The sequence below is a fragment of the Brienomyrus brachyistius genome, chromosome 3 (genome assembly GCF_023856365.1).
Source record: "Brienomyrus brachyistius isolate T26 chromosome 3, BBRACH_0.4, whole genome shotgun sequence".
NCBI lineage: Eukaryota > Metazoa > Chordata > Actinopteri > Osteoglossiformes > Mormyridae > Brienomyrus > Brienomyrus brachyistius.
This window is the reverse complement of record NC_064535.1, coordinates 2,368,679-2,388,041: the sequence shown is the minus strand read 5'-3', so window position 1 is coordinate 2,388,041 and position 19,363 is coordinate 2,368,679. Positions and strand designations below refer to the sequence as shown.

Here is a 19,363-nt window from a genome sequence, read left to right as displayed (position 1 = left end):
TTAATTCGTATTATTGCGTGTATCCGCTATAAAACCATTTTGATGATGGAGGTAAATAAAAACATTTTAACTGAAAAACCAGAACGAGAGCAAGTTGCCAAAGTTGTGCATCATTTACAGTACGTGTATTGAACAAAACATTAAATTTTAAAGAAATATACTTTTGCGAGACATCACAAATAGAGGTGAAAATAGCATTGAGTGATACCACGATTTCAACAGGTTGAAAATTATTGACAATAAACAAATAAACTGCACTGTCCAGTAGAATGACCAGCAATAAGCTAAATAACCCAAATTAACCCCACTTAAATATCATATTTTGTATAAAATACAAAGGCATTACTAATTAAAAAATATTATGCTGAGTGAATTTCATAGCACCAGAACGTCGATGAGTCGCGCATGTGCATTCTGGGCTTTGAGTCAGTTCTGGTGATGCGCATGTGTACTACAGAGTTTCATAGCGTCAAGCAGGAGGCTTGAGTTGCACATGCGCCCTGGGGCTTCATAGTGTCAGGCCTGGCAACTATGCTGGGCATGCGCGCTCTGGGGTTTCCTGACTCGCCGGTTTCCGCCATTTTCTATCTTGTACCGGATAAAGAAATTGAACAGAATTGGTCTGATCGTCATCAAAACATTGAAGGGTACCATAATATCCATACTTCGATATATCCGAATATGGAGGAAGACAGCCACCCCAAAACGCTGTAAGACACGTGGAGTCCGACTTTCTGTTCTGCATTTTTCTGTTTGCTTATTGCCGGACATAGCCTGTTAGCCAGTTAGCTGTTTATCCAGCTAGCCGGCCGTTAGCTCGGACGCCCTGGCGGCGGGGTATTGGCTCCGCTGGCCCTAGCAGGTTCCTGGGTGGCGGGTTAACGCTATGGACAACGTTCTGGGGACATGCAGTCCCCCTTTCGCAGTTTAAATGCTGGTTATAACGGCTTCCTAGTAAGCGCCCGGCTAGCTAACCGTTTAACGGTTCTGTCGTTGGTTTCCTTCAGCGGTCTCTGACGAGGACAGCAATCCCGTCTTGATCAGCGCGTCCCGGGACGCCTGTAATGCCGCTTTATCCTCGCTTTGTTGGCTTTGATAGCCGCCCAGCCCCTGGATTGGATAATGCGCTGTGTTACACGCCACTGTGAGTCAGTCGGGGCAGTTTTCAGTGACACATCAGACTGCCTGCATGCCTTTCGTACGGGGGGATCCGGAACACAGAATTACCGTGACGTTTCCCGGCCCCCTGTATGTGCTCCTTCTGTGTCCATCAACACCTGCGGATTTTCTGCACATTTGTTCACTCTGTTCCCGGGTTTAGCGTGCGCTTGCAGGACCCAACCCTGCCTCTATGCATTACCATAGTTCTGTACACTAACTAGTGTTCAACACCGTGAGCAAATGGTAATAAGTCAGTCCGAAGGACAGTCGGCATGGATATTCGTGCGATCTCCAAGACTGTACATAAGATGTTACAGTAAAGCATAATTAACGTGAAGAAGTAGCATAACCACACCGGAAAACCTGGATTTCTCGCTCTCTGCGTTTTAAACGCAGTTCATTTTTAATTTGGGGGATAAAGTTACCATTTTGGTGCAAATTTCAGCCAGCTGAAATATGATGGCTTCTGAAAGTGTAGGTGGTCTTTGTCACAATGTGGTGTCATGAGTAATTGGCGGACCTGCTGCACGACTTGTTCGAAAAAAGTCAAAGAATAAAGTTCTGCGGGAAGCCTGCTCTGAAGTTGCTGGGTTTGGTAATATAGGTACACTCCATCCAGCTGTTAAAATAAACACTTTATTTTAACACCTGGAATGTACCCTTAAGGATCCAGTGTAAACCACATATTTATTTAAAAATACCAAAAGCTGTCGTTTTAATAGCCAGTATTGGGTGAATGTTGGCATTTAAGAGCTTTAATCCTCACCGAAATTAAGAATTTTAAAGTTGACACTTTCTGGTTTGAGACCTTGTGTATTTAAACAAAGCTGTTTTAAAGATATTTTAATATGGTACATCAGTACATAAAATGCTGAATGCCTTACAACTGAAACATTCCTCAATGTTTTCCAGGTATGTGGGTAACTTATCCAGAGATGTAACAGAAGTTCTAATTCTTCAGCTGTTCACCCAGATCGGACCTTGCAAAAGCTGTAAAATGATCACTGAGGTAAGAGCTTGTGTTTAATGTTTTGGTGAAAAATGTGTGCTGTATATACAGAGTAAAGATTTGCTTGACTGTTTGATATCACAGCTTAGTGGTCTTTTTTTGTCATAATCAATTCCTGCTTAAAAATACACCCATGGGCCTTCCTTGACATTGCACTCATGATTCACCCGCAGATAAGTGGACATCTTCAGTAAAGGAGACCATCTTCTTTGATAGACCCTGGAAGCCAATAACTTCTTACAATCTTATTCACTGCATACATACCAGAAAACTTAGGCCACCGTTTATCTGTGTTTTATGTGCCGTTTTTAGTATCGGTAATACCTGTCATTTGTGATGTTGTGTAAGGTCTGTGGGCCCATCTTCTGTCTGATGAGGTTCAAACCCAGAATCTCTTCTGTGATTCCTGTTCATTGGCAATATTGCAAGTCGAAGCACCTAAAGTCAACAAAAATGTTTCTGGAGGGTTGATTTTCATCACCAAAATCAGTTTACACTGAGTCTATATATATGTCTGATCTACAGAGTAAATACTGAATTTGCTTAAATACCTGCTTGTTTCAGTCTAAATGGGTTCAGTCTACATGCTGTAGACTGCGAACAGGCTAATAGCACATAGATGCTAAGTAATGAAACACTGCACACTGAAGAGCAGTCACATGAGGTAGAAATGTAAGCCTTGTGGATTTTATTCTAAACCTAATTTTTTGTTGAGTTTGGTACAAAAAGACGCTGATTCTTACACACTTTGAGTCATTGAACCAAAGTGTTTGTGCTTAGACTGAGTAGGAGCTATGAAAGTCATGGGGGTGCCAAAGCACTGAGTCATCGCTGCCGTTGGCCGTGTTGCTATGTTTACCTGTGTCTTCCCAGCTCATCTTAAATTAGTCATTTTCGGTAATGATAGCGATTATCAAACAGCCATTAATAAAGAAATGCAGTGTGCAGTAAGTATCATGGCGTGGGAGTGCATGCAGCACGGCTGCAGCTTCCTGCCCGCGCCCCCGGCTGCCCTGTGCGCCCTTAACAAGCCACCGGGAAGCCAGAGGTTTCTTGGAAGCACTTCACCGTTGAGTGTAGCTGCTGATATTTCCGAATGGCAGCTGTTTGGCAGGATAGTAACAGGCGGCCTGTAAGAGCTGCCTCACGGTCACAGTTGCTCATGGTGTGTGTTTATAATATGATCCAGACGCCGCTGAGATGCTCGCGTTTGCTGGAATGTTCTGTGTTCTGGTCTGAATTTCAACCACAGGTCTGTGGGTTCAGTATAAAAGCAACGTTACAGACAGACAGTTTGAATAAGTTGGACAAAGAGGCTCTTTTATGTACTTTCCACATGTATTTACATGTCAAGCGTTATGTGGATTAAAACGGACACTGCTTTCCATGTGTTTCAACGATCACTGTCAGATGTCATCTTCCGAGTCATGGGCGGACAAATAAAACATTTCTTGGAAGTTTGCTGATTTGCCATCATCGGGGACTTTGTCACATGGAATTTCGGTTTACCAACATTAAGTGGTTGAGGTAAATTGGTCCCAGTGACGTTAACTGCCAGCGGGGAACCATATTTCATATTTACTCTGACCTCAGTATACAAAACAATGAAAGCAGGTGGATTGTCTGGAGTATAGCGGTTCGGTTCCAGTGCAGATTGGGCCAAAGACTCATCCGCATTGAGTGTGTTTCCATTAACACTGTTTGCAACCGATGTTTATGTCGATTTATTTATGTATGTATGTTTGTATGTGACATTTTAAATGTCTGACTCAGAGTTCTATGGAATTCAGGAAGCTCTTCTTGCCAGAGGCGCTGAAAAGTGTCTAAGGGCATAGCTGATGTGCATGTCTGAGACTTTTCCAGAGCCAGTCGGGCTGCTTTGCTTTGCTCTCATTGCTCCGTGTGAAGAACTTAACCTGGAAGTGAAAGCACAGGACTGTGATGTTGACCTTTCACCTTTGCTCTGCTGCGTGAGCATGGATTGGCTCGGTTCAGCTCTTCTGCTGGCTTCTCTTTTCTGCAGCACACAAGCAACGACCCCTATTGTTTTGTGGAATTCTATGAGCATAGGGATGCGGCCGCCGCCCTCGCCGCGATGAACGGGAGGAAGATCCTGGGCAAGGTAACCGGCAGCCTGTCTGTCAGCGGGCGGGCGGGCGGGCGTCTCTCCCAGAGGTCACCCAGCCTGGGTCTTTATGGCTAATCCAGGACTGTGAAGGTAGATCAATAGGTAGACAGAAACTTTATTAATCCCTAAGGAACTTGTAGGTTTACAGAAGAGCAATACACACATTTTGACAGTAAAAAGACATTCAGACATTAATAGACAGTAACAATAAACAGTAACAGCCAGGGAAGTCGGTGCAAGTATTGCACAGAATTCTGTAGTAATGGCTCAGCAGTAAGCAGTATTGCACAGTGGGTTGTACAGTAATGAATAGTATTACACAGTGAACAGATGAGTGTTCTGTGAATGTGCCTTAGCAGTTCTGGTCCATTTTCTCCAGTTCTTTCTTTCCCTTTTTTCCCCCCAGGAGGTCAAAGTTAATTGGGCCACAACTCCCAGCAGTCAGAAGAAAGACACGTCCAGTAAGCGCCCTGCTCCTCTCTCACATGCAGTCTGCTCACTGGCCGTCTTACCGGTAACCCAGATATCTACCGGTCTGACGATTCGCATAATCTTCTCTACAATATGTCATGTAATGTAATATATGCACTGCAATGGGTGCAAGACAGGAACCAGTCCACCACTGCAGGGTGACACACACATACGGTCCATTTAGGAACTCCTAAATCCTTAGACACTCCTGTTCGCTTAATCCTTTGGGCAGTAGCAGGAAAACAGCGCCTCCCATTGTGCCGCCTTCACTGATAAGTTTGCATGATGCAAGATGTTAATATCGACCTGCCATTTCATGCACATGCAACTGTCACATCACCAGAATAGCACCATTTTTACTCAGTCATAAGAAACAAAACTTTAAAAAAATTTTTGATGGTTCCTTTTAAATATTGTTGACTGAAGAGAAGAAAAGCCAACAAATCACTGGCACTGTATGGAAATATTTTCCGTATATGTTTCTGAGCTGAATAATAATCAGAATTTTTTAATAATGGAGTAAGAGGCTTTAATCTCATAATGGTGACAGCTGTAGCTCCCTGTGGGGGATCCCGACCCAGCCTCCAGGGGCCTTCGCTGTCCGTCACGCCGTCTCTCGTACCGGACTCCCCCGCTCTCACTGGGAGGGTGTGCCGTCACTGCACTTCTGCTCTTTCCAGATCACTTCCACGTCTTTGTTGGGGATTTGAGTCCTGAGATAACTACAGAAGACATCAAAGCCGCCTTTGCCCCTTTTGGTAAAATCTCGTAAGTGTGAAGCTTCATAGATTCAACTGTGATGTGAAACATTCTGTAAAATGGGCTGTATTTCTTACACTTTGTGATTAAGGTTTTAATCTGCCCAGGCCTTTGTTGACAGAATGTGTTGTGCTTTAACTTGTTAGTTTACTTTTCATTATTCCTGAAAAAAACAAGAAATTCTACATTAAACTGTGGCCATGATTAATGTTAACATACGCCATGTCACTGAGTAGTCTCGAATATCATAACTGATGCAATAATTGAAGTTCTGAATTTCATGGAAACTGTTCATTACCTGCTGAGTTCTTAAGAGACCTGAGCTTATAGTAAATATGCACTGAACATTATCGCGATCAGAGCCTGACAGGGGCCCCAAAGCTCAGGGAAGATGGCCCCTGACCGCTGACTGGGCAGCTTCTCGCTGCTAAATGGCCCCAGCATGTGTACGTTATTCGATATTCCCTTAGACATCTATGAAAGCAGTGGCATTGCAGCTGTTCCATTTTGGTAGCTGCTCGCATATTGGGTAATGAGTGTATTCGCTGGCCTCTTGTGCTAATAGTTCAGCCTTGAGGCATCGTAGTAGGTTACTGCCGCACAGTGCGAAACTTGGCCGTGGGTGCCGTGTCTGATTGGCTGCCAGGCCGAGCTGTGCCGCGTCTGATTGGCCGCTGTGCCTGTTCCCCGCTGAGGCATAATGAGTGTCTTTTCCTTTAGGTATGGTAAGTAACGGTATATGAGCAGTGAGGAATGACCGTAAAGCTGTGTGCACTGGGGTCTGTCTTGATCCTGTTGCTATACACGTCATTGCATACATTTGACAGACCTGCCAGTAACGTTTTAGCTGAGCCTTTGCCAGTATGACCAGTCTGAATTTGTGTGACCTTGTTGTGTTCATGGTTTGCGTAATGCTGTTCATAGTTTTACTCTCCTCTCTTAAAATTCTGAAAATGTCAATTTTTCGAAATTTGCAGCTTCCCAAACTCCATATTGGTGGTAAAGAATTGACCAGGGAAAATAAAGAATCTGTTAACAGGCCATGTATGCCTTTTAATTCCTTTTTTCCTCTTTGATATTTCTATATATTTCTATTGGTAGGCTGAGCACCATTAGCAGAACATATGAGTGCATGGCAGACCAAGTAAGAAGTGTTGATTTACTGACTTGCAAGCCCTAACCTTAGTGTCTAGGAGTTTAGATGTTAGTCTTTGGAATGATAAGGGAACATCTTCCCGTAACTATGAAATGAGTCGTAAAATTTAAGTGTAAGTTTTGACTGTAGTGTAGGTTGCATGTTTTACGTTTTATATATTTTTAAAATTCAGTTTTGCTTGTCAGTTCAACTTTTCTTATCAATTGAGCAAGATCTAGGCAAATATTTACATAATCCTTTGTGGGTTAACATAAACAGATGTTCTTCAGTACAGTGTGTGTGCTTCCTATTAATCTGCCCCCGTTTTGCAGGTGTGAGTTCTGATTATGCTGTTATATCTTCTTGCAGAGACGCTCGTGTCGTGAAGGATATGACCACTGGGAAATCTAAGGGGTATGGATTTGTGTCCTTCTATAACAAACTGGTAAGCCTTCGGCACAGGAAAGTGGATTGACGGACATTTAAAAAAAAAACGTTCAAATACCAAAATACCATGGCATGATCATCCAGCCATTGTGGCGGGTCTGTGATTTAAAGTTAACGGGTTAATAAAAAGTGAAAATAGGGTTTTGAGCAGCTCATGAGAGAGTATTTACCCAGTCAGCGTTTCTGAATGTAGTCAGCATGATAGACTCGGTAGATCTCTAAGGCGAGCGCTGCCCGCTTGGCAGTAAGACCGGCCACGTAAGCAGGCTGTGTGAGCTGACAGGTGCCCTTCTCACCCGCTCCGGAGCCAGGCAGCGTGGTAAAGCCGACCGCCTGGTTCTCCATGCTTCTGAACCTTTTTCTGCTCCATGGCTGTAAGCGTATCGACGGCAGTCTGCGGATCATTGGAAAGTAGCCAGCCATCTTAATTTAGAAATGGCTACTTCGGTTTACTCATGACAAGCCTCTGCACCCTGCTGATGGGACATAGCTCACAGCTCAACAGTGTGGACACTGGCAAATGTTTGATGTATCCTCTTAAATTGCTCTTAGATTTGTGGTTTATAAACCCAGACTATGCTGCTTTTGTAGTAAGTAGTTATATCTTTTAAATCTTGCTTTTCTAAATGACAAAATCCAGTAGAGAGGAATTTTAAATGGAGTCAGGTCTGGATGAAGCACTCCTCTCCGTCTCACGCATAAAATATCTCAGATGGGCAGCTTTAAATGGTTTTGAGGTCAGAACAGGCCTATGGTGCTGCTCTTCCGTGTCTGAAGGTCTGAAGCAGACAGACGTCGCTGTTGGGAGAGATGAATCCTTGCCGTGTGTCTCCTTTGTGCCCCAGGATGCAGAGAATGCCATTGTGCACATGGGGGGCCAGTGGCTGGGAGGGCGGCAGATTCGCACCAACTGGGCCACACGCAAACCACCCGCACCGAAGAACGTGCAGGAGAGTAAGTGTGTCTCTACGCTCACGGCTAAGGTGGCATACATTTCTGCTGGTCCTACACCGGTGTTCAGAAAGCAAAAGGATTGACCCTCAAGCTCAAGGAATTGCACAACAGCGTTTGTGTGTTGAAATCTCATCCACCATCCGGATTCCTTCCTTCTGTGACGTTTGGCCGATGATGCAATCATAATGATGCAAACGTGAGTTTCAAGTTAGCTTGATCGCGCCAGCGAGTGTTTACATTAACACAATACGTTTACAAATGTTTTAAAAAGGTGTTTTATTAATTACAGAAAATCAGGTACATTTAGCTTGATAGTATAACCAACTTTTTATTATAGAGTAATCAACATCTTTTATTAGATTATTAATGTAGGGCAATATTTGACTGAGTAGGGACATTGTATTAATTTATAACCATATGTATAGCTCTGATTGTTTCACTAATGTTTTCTTTAGATTATCAATGTATATTTAGCTTGATAGTGACATATTTATTACAACCCCATTTCCAAAAAAAAGTTGAGATGCTGCTCAAACATAAATAAAAATGGAATCATATACACCCATATTTAATTGAAAATAGAACGAAGACCACATATGAAATCTTGAAATTGAGAAATGCTATCGTTTTATGACAAACATATGTCCGATTTGAATTTGATGCCAGCAGCACATTTCGGACCCATTGGGACAGGGGCGTGTTGTGACCACTGTGTCGCATCACCTCTTCTTTTAACAACGTTGTAAATGTTTGGGGACTGAGCAGACCAGCTCATTTGTGCTTGATATAGGACTCCAACTGCTCAGCAGTTCAGTCTCTCCCGTGTCGTGCTTTTCATTTCGCGACGTGGGTGACAGGTCTGCGCTCCAGGCCGGTCTGGCACCCCGGACTCCTGTGCCGCAGAGACATGCTGTTGCGCTACGTGCGGAATGGAGTCTGCAGACCTAATTATTAACATGGACACTTGCTGCCTCTATCACGCTTAATATACAATCTAAATAAAAAAAAATCTCATCAGTTAAACTATAAAAAAACATGTCGGTTATACTATCAAGCTAAATTGGAACTTTTTAATTAATAAAAACAAATAAAAATGTTTGTCAGCAGTGTAAAGACTTGTTGGCTGCCCCAGAAAAGGGTAACTGGCCATACATTATGGGGTAGCATTACATTTACAGTTTATTACGATTTCATCATCGGCCAAACAGCTGACCGACTCGTCACAGGAGGTAGGAATTTGGACTGCGGATGTAATTTGGCACGTCGGCTCCATAGTGTACTCGGCGTGAAGGGCTGTGACGGCCTGACTCCCGGGCTGAGCTTCCAAACCCTCTCCATTTGGTCATCGCGAGCGCGAGCTCACGCGCAGTGATGCCTCCTTCCAGGTAACTCCAAGCAGTTGAGATTCGAAGATGTGGTGAATCAGTCGAGTCCTCAAAACTGCACGGTTTACTGTGGCGGGATACAGTCAGGACTCTCAGGTAAGTGCGGAGCACAACTGCACGGTCAGACCCGTCATCTGTCATGGAGAAAGCTGAAGTGTCTCACCGCCACACGTATCCATTCTTCATTTCTTTCTCTAGAGCAACTTATGCGGCAGACATTTTCACCATTCGGTCAAATAATGGAAATCCGAGTTTTCCCAGAAAAGGGTTACTCCTTCATCAGGTAAGACTCTTTTTACGGCAAATCTATGTCTTTAAAAGTGCGATGATAGATCCAGCTTCTGCATCACTCGTCAATGTGCTGAGAGAGCCAGTGCGCCCCCTTGAGGCATCTGAATGACACTGTAGTCCTCGGAGGTTATGCTCCGCGTGGGTTGGTCCAGGTGCACCAATCGGGTGACCTTTGCATGAGTCCGTCAGCCCCTGCAAACAGCGACATACCTACCCTGGCTTCACATTGAAAGACACCCCTCAATCCTCACGGCCCTATAATGCCTTATAACGTCAGGATAGAATCTTTTAATTATCTTGCTGCTCTTGGCTTCTTCGGCATCTTCACATACCCAGTGCACACTGCACTGCCATATTCCTATTTTTATAGAATATTTATTTTATACATCTGGACGTGGTGTAGCTTCCATAGTTAGGCTCATACACGAATGAGAACTCAAACTGCAGTCCCTCGGGCCTCCTCATGGTGGCAGTGTGGTCACACGCTGGGCATTCCCAGGAGGTCACAGCTTTACTCATGTCTTCTCTGGCTGTCAGCTTGGCTGTGGACGGGGTGGGGTAGATGTACCAATAGCGTAACTCCTTCCTCATAGCCCTGCTACACCTGAGGCTGGCTGACATCAGCTCTCTCCTTCCCACAGGTTCTCCACCCACGACAGCGCCGCCCACGCCATCGTGTCCGTAAACGGCACGACCATCGAGGGCCACGTCGTGAAGTGCTATTGGGGCAAGGAGTCTCCCGACATGGCCAAGAATTTCCAGCAGGTAGGGGGCGCTGGCTGAGCCCCATGTGCATGGAGACGGCCGCGGCGCTGAGGTGCCTCTGGGAGTGACGGCCTCGTCCCGCTCTCTCTGCCCTGCTCTCTCAGGTGGATTACACCCAGTGGGGCCAATGGAACCAAGTATATGGGAACCCCCAGCAGTACAGCCAGTACATGAGCAACGGCTGGCAGGTTCCGTCCTACGGGATGTACAGCCAGGCCTGGAACCAGCAGAGCTTCGGCATGGAGTGAGTAACAGCTGCTCGTCAAACTGGGCTCTGGCCAGGGACGTGTCAGCACAGGGCTGCCGCCCACGGCTTCAGGGGCAGTGCCTACCCCGGTACCACCTCACTGGACAGAGCCACACACTGCACACTGCACTGCCATATTCCTATTTATATCGAATATTTATTTCATACATTTATCATTTATTTAGCCATATGTTCTGATTCAACCATTCCTTCCATTTATTTAATATTTATCGCTTAAGTCTGCACCTCTGCAGTGACGTGTCATCTGCCTTTGTGCAGTGTCGCGCCGTTTAATTCCGTTAGAGATGTTACTGTCTGCACAGCGCGGATATGAATCCGGGCTCCCAATGGCGGCTCCAGAGCCTGGTCTGGGTGCTGCGCTCAGCTCATCTTCTCTTTGCAGGGACTCCATCTTGGCGGCGGCGGCACAGAACATATCGAGGTGACGGACCCCCTCCCCCGTATCCAGGTTGAAGCCCCCCCCCCACCACGAAACCCCGAGGAGTGTGTAAGCCGTGTGTGTGTCTCTCTGTGTGTCTCCCTTCCCCCTGCAGGCAGACCCAGTCCCCCGCATGGATGGGTGGCTTCGGGGCCCAGCCTGGCCAGGGGCAGGCAGCGCCCGTCATGCCCAGTCAGCCCAGCTTCGGCATGGCCGGCTACCAGACGCAGTGAGCTGGATGTCACGGCACACCCTGAGGGAGAGCGGGAGGTGGGGGGAGCGCCGGGATGGAGAGAGAGAGAGAGAGAGAGAGCGAGCGAGCGAACGCGGCGTGCTTCTTCCTACAAAGAGTATTTATTTTAAAGCGAGAAGACCTGGAGCCATAGGGGGCGCGATGCCCGTGCCAACGCCAGCTGATGGGATTTTTATGGTGGGGGAGAGAGGAGAGGGACTCCGCGATGGCATTTAGTTTTTCTTTGCCGAAATTGTGTGTATGAATGAAATAAAGTCGACTAAACTTTTTTTTGAAACTCTTGTCTGAATTTTCACGCTGTGACATGGTAAACGCAAACTGTGTCCCCCCCCCCCCCCCCCAAACAGGACAGCCCCCTCACTGGAGTCTCCCATTGGGATATATGTCTCACAGGAAATGGTACTTTGCAAAAAATGTAAGTTGTAAATTATTTGTAAATGATGCTTTTTTTAAAAACTGTGGACCATTTTCTGAGTCATGATGCAGGGAGGTGGGGGGGCTTTTCTTTTCTTCATGCTACAGCAGGAGTTTCAATAATACGAAGCCAATTTAGTAGCAAGCGAGGATTTGGGTTCAGAATGGAGATACTTATGCTGTCTGTCTTTGCTCAGTCAGTCAGGCCTGCACTTTCGTTTCAGTTTAATCTGACCTCTTTTATACACACGTGTGTCTGTATGTATGTATGTATGTCTGTATGTATGTATGTATGTCTGTCTGTATGTATGTACATGGGCTTGCTTTGTTTTATTTCTGTTACAATTTAGCTTCTCGGTCCCAGTTCAATCCTGTCCTGTAAAATGTCTGATTCTGTGCATATTCATGTAAATGTAGCATCGAGACAGAGGGGTTCTGACAAGCTACCCATGTAAATAGCCTTTGATAACTTGGTAACGACGAGGATTTTTAAAGCATGCATTCTTATATCGTAGCAGAAATGTTGAGTTTTCCAACCCGAATGCTGTATAAAGTAGATGGACAGAGGTGTGACTGACATCCTGAATTTGTTTAGCATAATTTAAAGAGAAGCCTTAATTTTAAGAACTACATGGCATCGCCCCCTCTTTTATTTTGCAGAACAAAGCCTTCATAAAATGCTTCTTCTCAGTGGTCAGAGCTTGTTTTCTTCCACGAATGTGTGCCATGCTTCCATTTCCAGCAGGATGCCACTCTTCACGGGTGCTTCCTTTAAGACACATTGGAGGGTGATTTGCATGTTTATAAAATGTATTATCTCCGGGTTGCTGGAGTATTGAGTGTAAATGACCGAAATTGCGTTTGTTTGAATGACAAATGAAGTTAAGAAATTGTTCAAATTCTTACTTCAAAAACGTAAATAAACAGACAATTGGAAATATTTCTCCACTGTATATAGGAGTAAGCCTGTGCTTTCTTGTTTGTTTGTGTGTTATGTACCGTGGGCTTAGGAAGGTTTTCCAGTTGATGCTTTGTGGACTATTATAGGAACAGGCTGAGTTCAGGCAAAACTCACCACTTAAAACCTGTCAGTGTTTGACTACAATTAGACTCAACTGTCAATTAAATGTTACTTAAAACTCTCTCATTTTGACTCACCTGCTGTTTGCTTTTAACAGCCCTTAAATCACGCTCTTTGCACAGGGGCCCCAGGTGACACACAGTGTTAGTTGCCGCTCATATCATTGGGGGTGGGAGACGTTCGAGGTGTCCAGGCTCTGCTGGGAAAGTCTTCTGGACTTTTCCACACATGCTGCAGCCACCTTGCCGTGTAAAAATAGAACAGAATGTAGCATCGCGCTGTGCCAGAGCGAGCGACTCACTGCAGTCCGTGTTATTTTATCCATGAGCGTGTAGTCAGAGGCCGTGGAGTCAGAAGGCCACGCGCACCGTCACACGTACTCCTGCCTGAAGAAGCCAGCTACCGGCACCCTGACCACTGTAAATCGGGGGTGGCTGGGTGTGGGTTGATGGGCCATGATGAACTGAATCCCTTCAAAGTCTTCAGGAATGCGTTACACTTCAAAAACGTGTCCATTTGTACAATGAATTGCCACATGGAGATTCTGTAATCCCAATGCCAGGGAGGTGTATAAGTGTTTTTGCACTCGGTAAACATAGCAACAGTGTTACTTTATATACGAAGGTGGAGATGGCAAATAGCTGACAGCTTTGGGAATGCTGAAGGGCAGCAGTATCGGGTCTCTCCGGAAGTATGTGCGCCAGGAACAAGCCATCCAGCCCCTGACAGCAGACACCGCTGTACGAGGGTCTCGCGCAGCCGGGCGCCACCTTCGCGTTCCGAACCTGAGACCACTGGATCACGGACAAACGTCAGCGAAGGAGTACGTTCCAGAGAGTGTTAAAGTACCATTCAGCCCCCACCGGTTTATGCTGTGATGACCAGCTGGCTCTGCGGCCTCAACCCTAGCCACCTTGCAGCATTATTTGAGAATCATTTAAACCCCCCAGAGAAGCTGGTCATTCGCACTGGGAGCAGCTTCTGGTGGGCAAACACTGAAAAGCCTTCTGGTATTTCCCCAGTTCGTCTCTGACTCCCTGCACCCTAGAGAGTGGTATGGAGATCCCCTAAAAGGTGTGGTCTTCAAAATGCTGCTGAAACATAACCTCACTGAAGGATCGGCAAAATGAGCACTGGTACAGAGGTGCTTATTGGTTCTGACCGGCCTTGTCCCCTTGTTCTCATTGGACAGCTTCATTGATGCGGTGAAGGGCCTGGCCGTGACACTCGAGCCAAATCATTCTGCTCCTGTCATCAGGGGAACGGGCCATAATCTGCAGCGCGTTAGAGTACACCATGCTAGGCTGCACCGTGTTAAGCTATGCCGTGTTGGGCTATGCCGTGTTAGGGTACACCGCGTTAAGCTATGCCGTGTTGGGCTATGCCGTGTTAGGGTACACCACGTTAAGCTATGCCGTGCTGGGCTATGGCGTGTTAGGGTACACCACGTTAAGCTATTACGTGCTGGGCTATGCTGTGTTAGGGTACACCGCGTTAAGCTATGCCGTGTTGGGCTATGCTGTGTTAGGGTACACCACGTTAAGCTATGTCGTGCTGGGCTATGCCATGTTAGGGTACACCACGTTAAGCTATGCCGTGCTGGGCTAAGGCGTGTTAGGGTACACCACGTTAAGCTATTACGTGCTGGGCTATGCTGTGTTAGGGTACACCGCGTTAAGCTATGCCGTGCTGGGCTATGCTGTGTTAGGGTACACCACGTTAAGCTATGTCGTGCTGGGCTATGCCATGTTAGGGTACACCACGTTAAGCTATGCCGTGCTGGGCTATGGCGTGTTAGGGTACACCGCGTTAAGCTATGCCGTGCTGGGCTATGCCGTGTTAGGGTACACCGCATTAAGCTATTACGTGCTGGGCTATGCTGTGTTAGGGTACACCGCGTTAAGCTATGCCGTGCTGGGCTATGCTATGTTAGGGTACACCACGTTAAGCTATGCCGTGCTGGGCTATGCTGTGTTAGGGTACACCACTTTAAGCTATGCCGTGCTGGGCTATGCCGTGTTAGGGTACACCGTGTTAAGCTATTACGTGCTGGGCTATGCCGTGTTAGGGTACACCACGTTAAGCTATTCCGTGCTGGGCTATGCCGTGTTAGGGTACACCACGTTAAGCTATGCCGTGCTGGGCTATGGCGTGTTAGGGTACAACGCGTTAAGCTATGCCATGCTGGGCTATGCTGTGTTAGGGTACACCACATTAAGCTATGCCGTGCTGGGCTATGGTGTGTTAGGGTACACCGCGTTAAGCTATGCCGTGCTGGGCTATGCCGTGTTAGGGTACACCGCGTTAAGCTATTACGTGCTGGGCTATGCTGTGTTAGGGTACACCGCGTTAAGCTATGCCGTGCTGGGCTATGCCGTGTTAGGGTACACCACGTTAAGCTATTCCGTGCTGGGCTATGCCGTGTTAGGGTACACCGTGTTAAGCTATTACGTGCTGGGCTATGCCGTGTTAGGGTACACCACGTTAAGCTATTACGTGCTGGGCTATGCCGTGTTAGGGTACACCACGTTAAGCTATTCCGTGCTGGGCTATGCTGTGTTAGGGTACACCGCGTTAAGCTATGCCGTGCTGGACTACATCAGCTCCATGGCTCCTCTGGCTTCTCACTCTGCTCTAATATGGCACAGAGACCATAACTTGCCCAGGTATTTATCATGACAAAGTTTGAATCACCATCCAGTGTCCTTAACACAATTAGCGTTCAGTGACCAACATACTGGCAAAATGTGAAGACAACAGGATTAAACGAGAGGAAGTGAATGATGATTTTATAAAGTTATGGATTGCCAAAATAGGCAGTGCCCTCCCCCCCTCCCCCAAAGGCTATAAAAACCCTAGGGCTGTCTGAGGGGGTGTCCTCAGTCCACCAGACATCCTGACAGGGTAAAAGGGTGTGTGTGTGTGTGTGTCTACGTGTGTGTGCATGTCACTTGTCATTTTAGTCACTGTATAATCTGACCTACTTTTAAGAGACTGATATTTACAATTAAATTTGACTTGGCTAGGTTGTGCAACTATTTGAAAAATGCATGCACTTGCCATGCTGAAGAGAAACGCATGCACTGCAGTGTAACTTTTGAAAAAAGTCAGTGAGGTTTGAAATGAAAATGGCCGGCTTAGTACTTTATAATGCCCACTTCATAGCTGGCTGTTCGCCTGTCCCGGGCCACGGCCAGCCAGCTATACTCATACTCTGTGTTCCTGGGCATCTTCTCAGGTCCTTCTGCGCCACCTTCCACACCAATGTCAGCCGCCGCTTTTAGTCTTGGCCGTCACGGGAAGGCTTTCCTGATGCGAGCTACGGGGAGGTGCACTGTGGGCCACCTAAGGTGCCTGTCAGGGGGCAGGGGGCACCGGGCGTGGCTGGCGGTGGCAGAGAGTCGCCTGGAGCAGCAGGCTGACTGGGAGAACCTGGGCATCTGGCTCGACGGGCCTGTGGACCTGCCACCCACATCCTCGTACTTCGGTGGCGTCCTGCGAAAGCCGAACCTGTCCAGCGTGGGACATGCCAGCCAAAGGGGCAAAAGGAGGGAGAACGAGGACCGCTTCTCCATATCCCGGCTCTCTGAAGATGTCATGATCTTCGCCGTTTTTGACGGTCACGGCGGAGACTCTGCCGCTGAATTCTGCTCCAGGAATCTCAGCCACCTTATTCAGTGGGTTCGAGGTTTTCTTGTACCGCATGAGGCTCCGTGTGGAACATTCAGCCTGCAAAACACAAACACCATCTATTCCTCCCTGCAGGAGAAATCTCAAACACGAGATGGATCTGGAATCAGTTCTCATGAAATCCTTCCTTCAAGTTGATGCATATTTTCTTCAGAGCTTTAGGGACACAGAACATGGTGAGGTACTCCGTGTTCCTTTGGCACAGATCTCTGCACTCTGCTTTTGGAAAAGCCTGCATTTGGCGCACTGCAATAATACTTCAGGGTGAGGGGCGTAATGTCCTGCAGTGCAGAGTAAAGTTACCCCCCCTTAAGTCAGCGTTATATAGGATCCTGCATGGAAATATAAGAAAAAGATAAAAGTTACAGAAAATCCGTTCTGGTGTCACTTAAATTTCAGTACGTTCCACGTAAGTTTCCCTCTATATTTTAGTTTAAAATCTTGTAGATAATTAAAAATGTGTGTGACCCACATTCTGTGCTTACAGTGGTTATAGCCATCGTCAAATTTAGAATGGGGTGTGACATGGAGGCACCCAACAGCGAGAGCGCTCCAGTGAGCTGTTTAAAGATGGCGGAAACTGTCCCCTTTCAGACGAGTTCCTGTCTTCCGGAACAACGGCCACTGTAGCTCTGCTGCGGCAGGAGTCCGAGCTCGTGGTTGCCAGCGTGGGGGACAGCCGAGCCGTCCTGTGCCGGGAGGGCAAAGCCGAGCTCCTGACAGAGGATCACAGTGCCAGGAGGAAGGACGAGCAGCAGAGGTACTGTTGAAAAGTTTGAACATTTGGCTTCCTGATGCTGGATGTGTGTGGCCACCTGCTCCCCATTACCTTCATCAGGCAACTTCAATTCTCCATAATTGTTTTGTTTTAGGATACAGGAGTCTGGTGGTTTCATTCACTGGAACAGCGTAGGGGAACCTTACGTCAACGGAAGACTGGCGATGACGAGGAGCATCGGGGATTTCCAGCTGAAGCCTTATGGCGTTATTTCGCTGCCGGAGATCACAACTGTAAATGTACGTCAGTCCATCACATTCCACAAAAGACGGTTGTGTCTTGTTCAGTCTATTCCTTGCCAAAACCTAAACATGTTCATCGTCTCTTCAGGTGGACCACGAGAACGACAGCTTCCTCGTCCTGATGACAGACGGTGTGAGTGGAATCATGGAGAGTCAGGAAATGTGTGACATCGTGAAGAAGTGTCAGGACCCGTCGGAGGCTGCCTCCATGGTCAACGACCAAGTGCGTGTCACGACTGCCTGAAGCAGAAGAAGTTTAACTGTTTGTTCATTTCTGCTGACATCTTTGTTAAAATGACATGTGCTGAGGATTGTGGGTGATGATTGCTGACCCCCCCCCAGATGATGTGCTAGCATAATCATATAAACTGTTCTTTTCACCAATAACAGGCTCTGCAGTATGGAACGCTGGACAATGTGACCACTCTGGTGGTCCCGTTCGGAGCCTGGGGCAAATACAAGCGTGCCTTCCCCCCCACCAGTTTCGGGAGGATGATGGTGGCAAGCTGTCGTTGGAGCTGAAACTTCTCACTGTCTGTGAGAAACGCAGACTGTGGAAATCACTGTAAAGACTCTTTTCTTAAAAAAAATAATACTGTTGGGTGCCTTGATGCACTCAAACTTATGCTCCATGTTTTTGAGGAATCTCAAGGTCTCAGGGCCAGTGTACACACACACGCACACACACACACACACACACACACATACACACATGCACACCAGTGTCAAAATAATAATTTTTGTCACATTGTAGGGAACATTTGGTGCCCACAATGTAATATAAATACAATCCACACACACACGGGTTAGAGGAATCAAAAACCCAGTTAGACTTATTCATTATGAAATTAGAAAAATTCCCTAGTGAATACTTACATTTTTCATAAACACCACAATTTTGCCCCCTGTAGCCATCACTTATTAAGGGTTGTGATATGTAGGTAAAATCAGGAGACAAAATACGAAGACCTTAAATCACATTGCCGACATGATATTCGAGACGGCCCTTTGTCCCTAAGAAGGACCGAACGTCCCTCATTGCAGGAGCTGCTGATGGCGAGAAAAGGCAGTAAGTTCCTCCAGAGCCCGGAGCACCATCACGTTTCCCTCATGTGAATGAAGAGAGCGAATGCAGTGACTACACCTTTATTCACAAAACAACACAGAGCCGAACAATCAACCTTCAGAGAGAGACTTTTTCTAATTAGTATAAGACATTTCATCGGCTGTTAAATCCGCATATATGTAAAGGCTACATGCTTTCCTGCTGCTCTCTGATGAAGACAAATATAGTACCAGGGATTTAATGTGTCATCTGCCCAGGGAAGCTTGTCACTACACATGAAATGCAGATAAATAAACCTCCGTTACATATCGATGTGTGTAATATCACGCGTCACACACCGGATATTTAGAGACATCTAACATCCACATAAGCGCTGCATAAAAGACGACGTCACATTAACTTCACAACATAATATTCGGAATATTTCAGAAGCCTTCAGCCCCTTATTGGTGCAGATATGAACAGGTGGCGCAACACTGTGAAAAGTAGCAAATATTTATCTTTTTTTATTTCACTTCAGTCTGGCAAAAAAGGTGCAATTAATGTCAAAATTAATGATTTTCTAATCTTGTGAATTATGGTCCAGGACTTTCGACTAAAACAAGCAGGTGGTGAGTGAGTGTTTGGGGCGGAACGGACTTTCCTCTG

At 46.4% G+C, this 19,363-nt stretch overlaps 2 protein-coding genes across 6 annotated transcripts; both read left to right on the top strand.

Annotated features, from left to right (window-relative positions):
* Positions 1-538: 538 nt before the first annotated feature.
* On the top strand, positions 539-12,811 carry tial1 (TIA1 cytotoxic granule-associated RNA binding protein-like 1). 4 transcript variants are annotated; one of them, XM_049007356.1, is made up of 13 exons: positions 539-710; positions 2,074-2,170; positions 4,194-4,292; positions 4,705-4,759; positions 5,450-5,537; positions 7,033-7,108; positions 7,956-8,064; positions 9,450-9,545; positions 9,648-9,732; positions 10,382-10,505; positions 10,610-10,749; positions 11,156-11,194; positions 11,307-12,811. In XM_049007356.1, the coding sequence occupies exons 1-13, from the start codon at positions 541-543 to the stop codon at positions 11,422-11,424; spliced, it is 1,296 nt and encodes a 431-aa protein (XP_048863313.1). In that variant the 5' UTR covers positions 539-540; the 3' UTR covers positions 11,425-12,811. The 4 variants fall into 4 exon arrangements, with proteins under 4 accessions (XP_048863313.1, XP_048863315.1, XP_048863314.1 ...); XM_049007357.1 differs by lacking the exons at positions 539-710; positions 2,074-2,170; positions 4,194-4,292 and adding an exon at positions 6,630-6,672 and having other exon boundaries at positions 4,730-4,759; XM_049007358.1 differs by lacking the exons at positions 539-710; positions 2,074-2,170; positions 4,194-4,292 and having other exon boundaries at positions 5,450-6,572.
* A 2,993-nt stretch (positions 12,812-15,804) lies between these two features.
* LOC125738438 (protein phosphatase 1K, mitochondrial-like) lies at positions 15,805-19,025 on the top strand. Of its 2 annotated transcripts, none has more exons than XM_049007360.1 (7): positions 15,805-15,843; positions 16,178-16,616; positions 16,705-16,805; positions 17,224-17,389; positions 17,502-17,646; positions 17,738-17,872; positions 18,040-19,025. In XM_049007360.1, exons 2-7 carry the CDS (start codon positions 16,204-16,206, stop codon positions 18,169-18,171), a joined length of 1,092 nt encoding a protein of 363 aa, XP_048863317.1. In that variant the 5' UTR covers positions 15,805-15,843; positions 16,178-16,203; the 3' UTR covers positions 18,172-19,025. The 2 variants fall into 2 exon arrangements, with proteins under 2 accessions (XP_048863317.1, XP_048863318.1); XM_049007361.1 differs by having other exon boundaries at positions 15,815-15,851.
* The last annotated feature ends 338 nt before the right edge of the window (positions 19,026-19,363 follow it).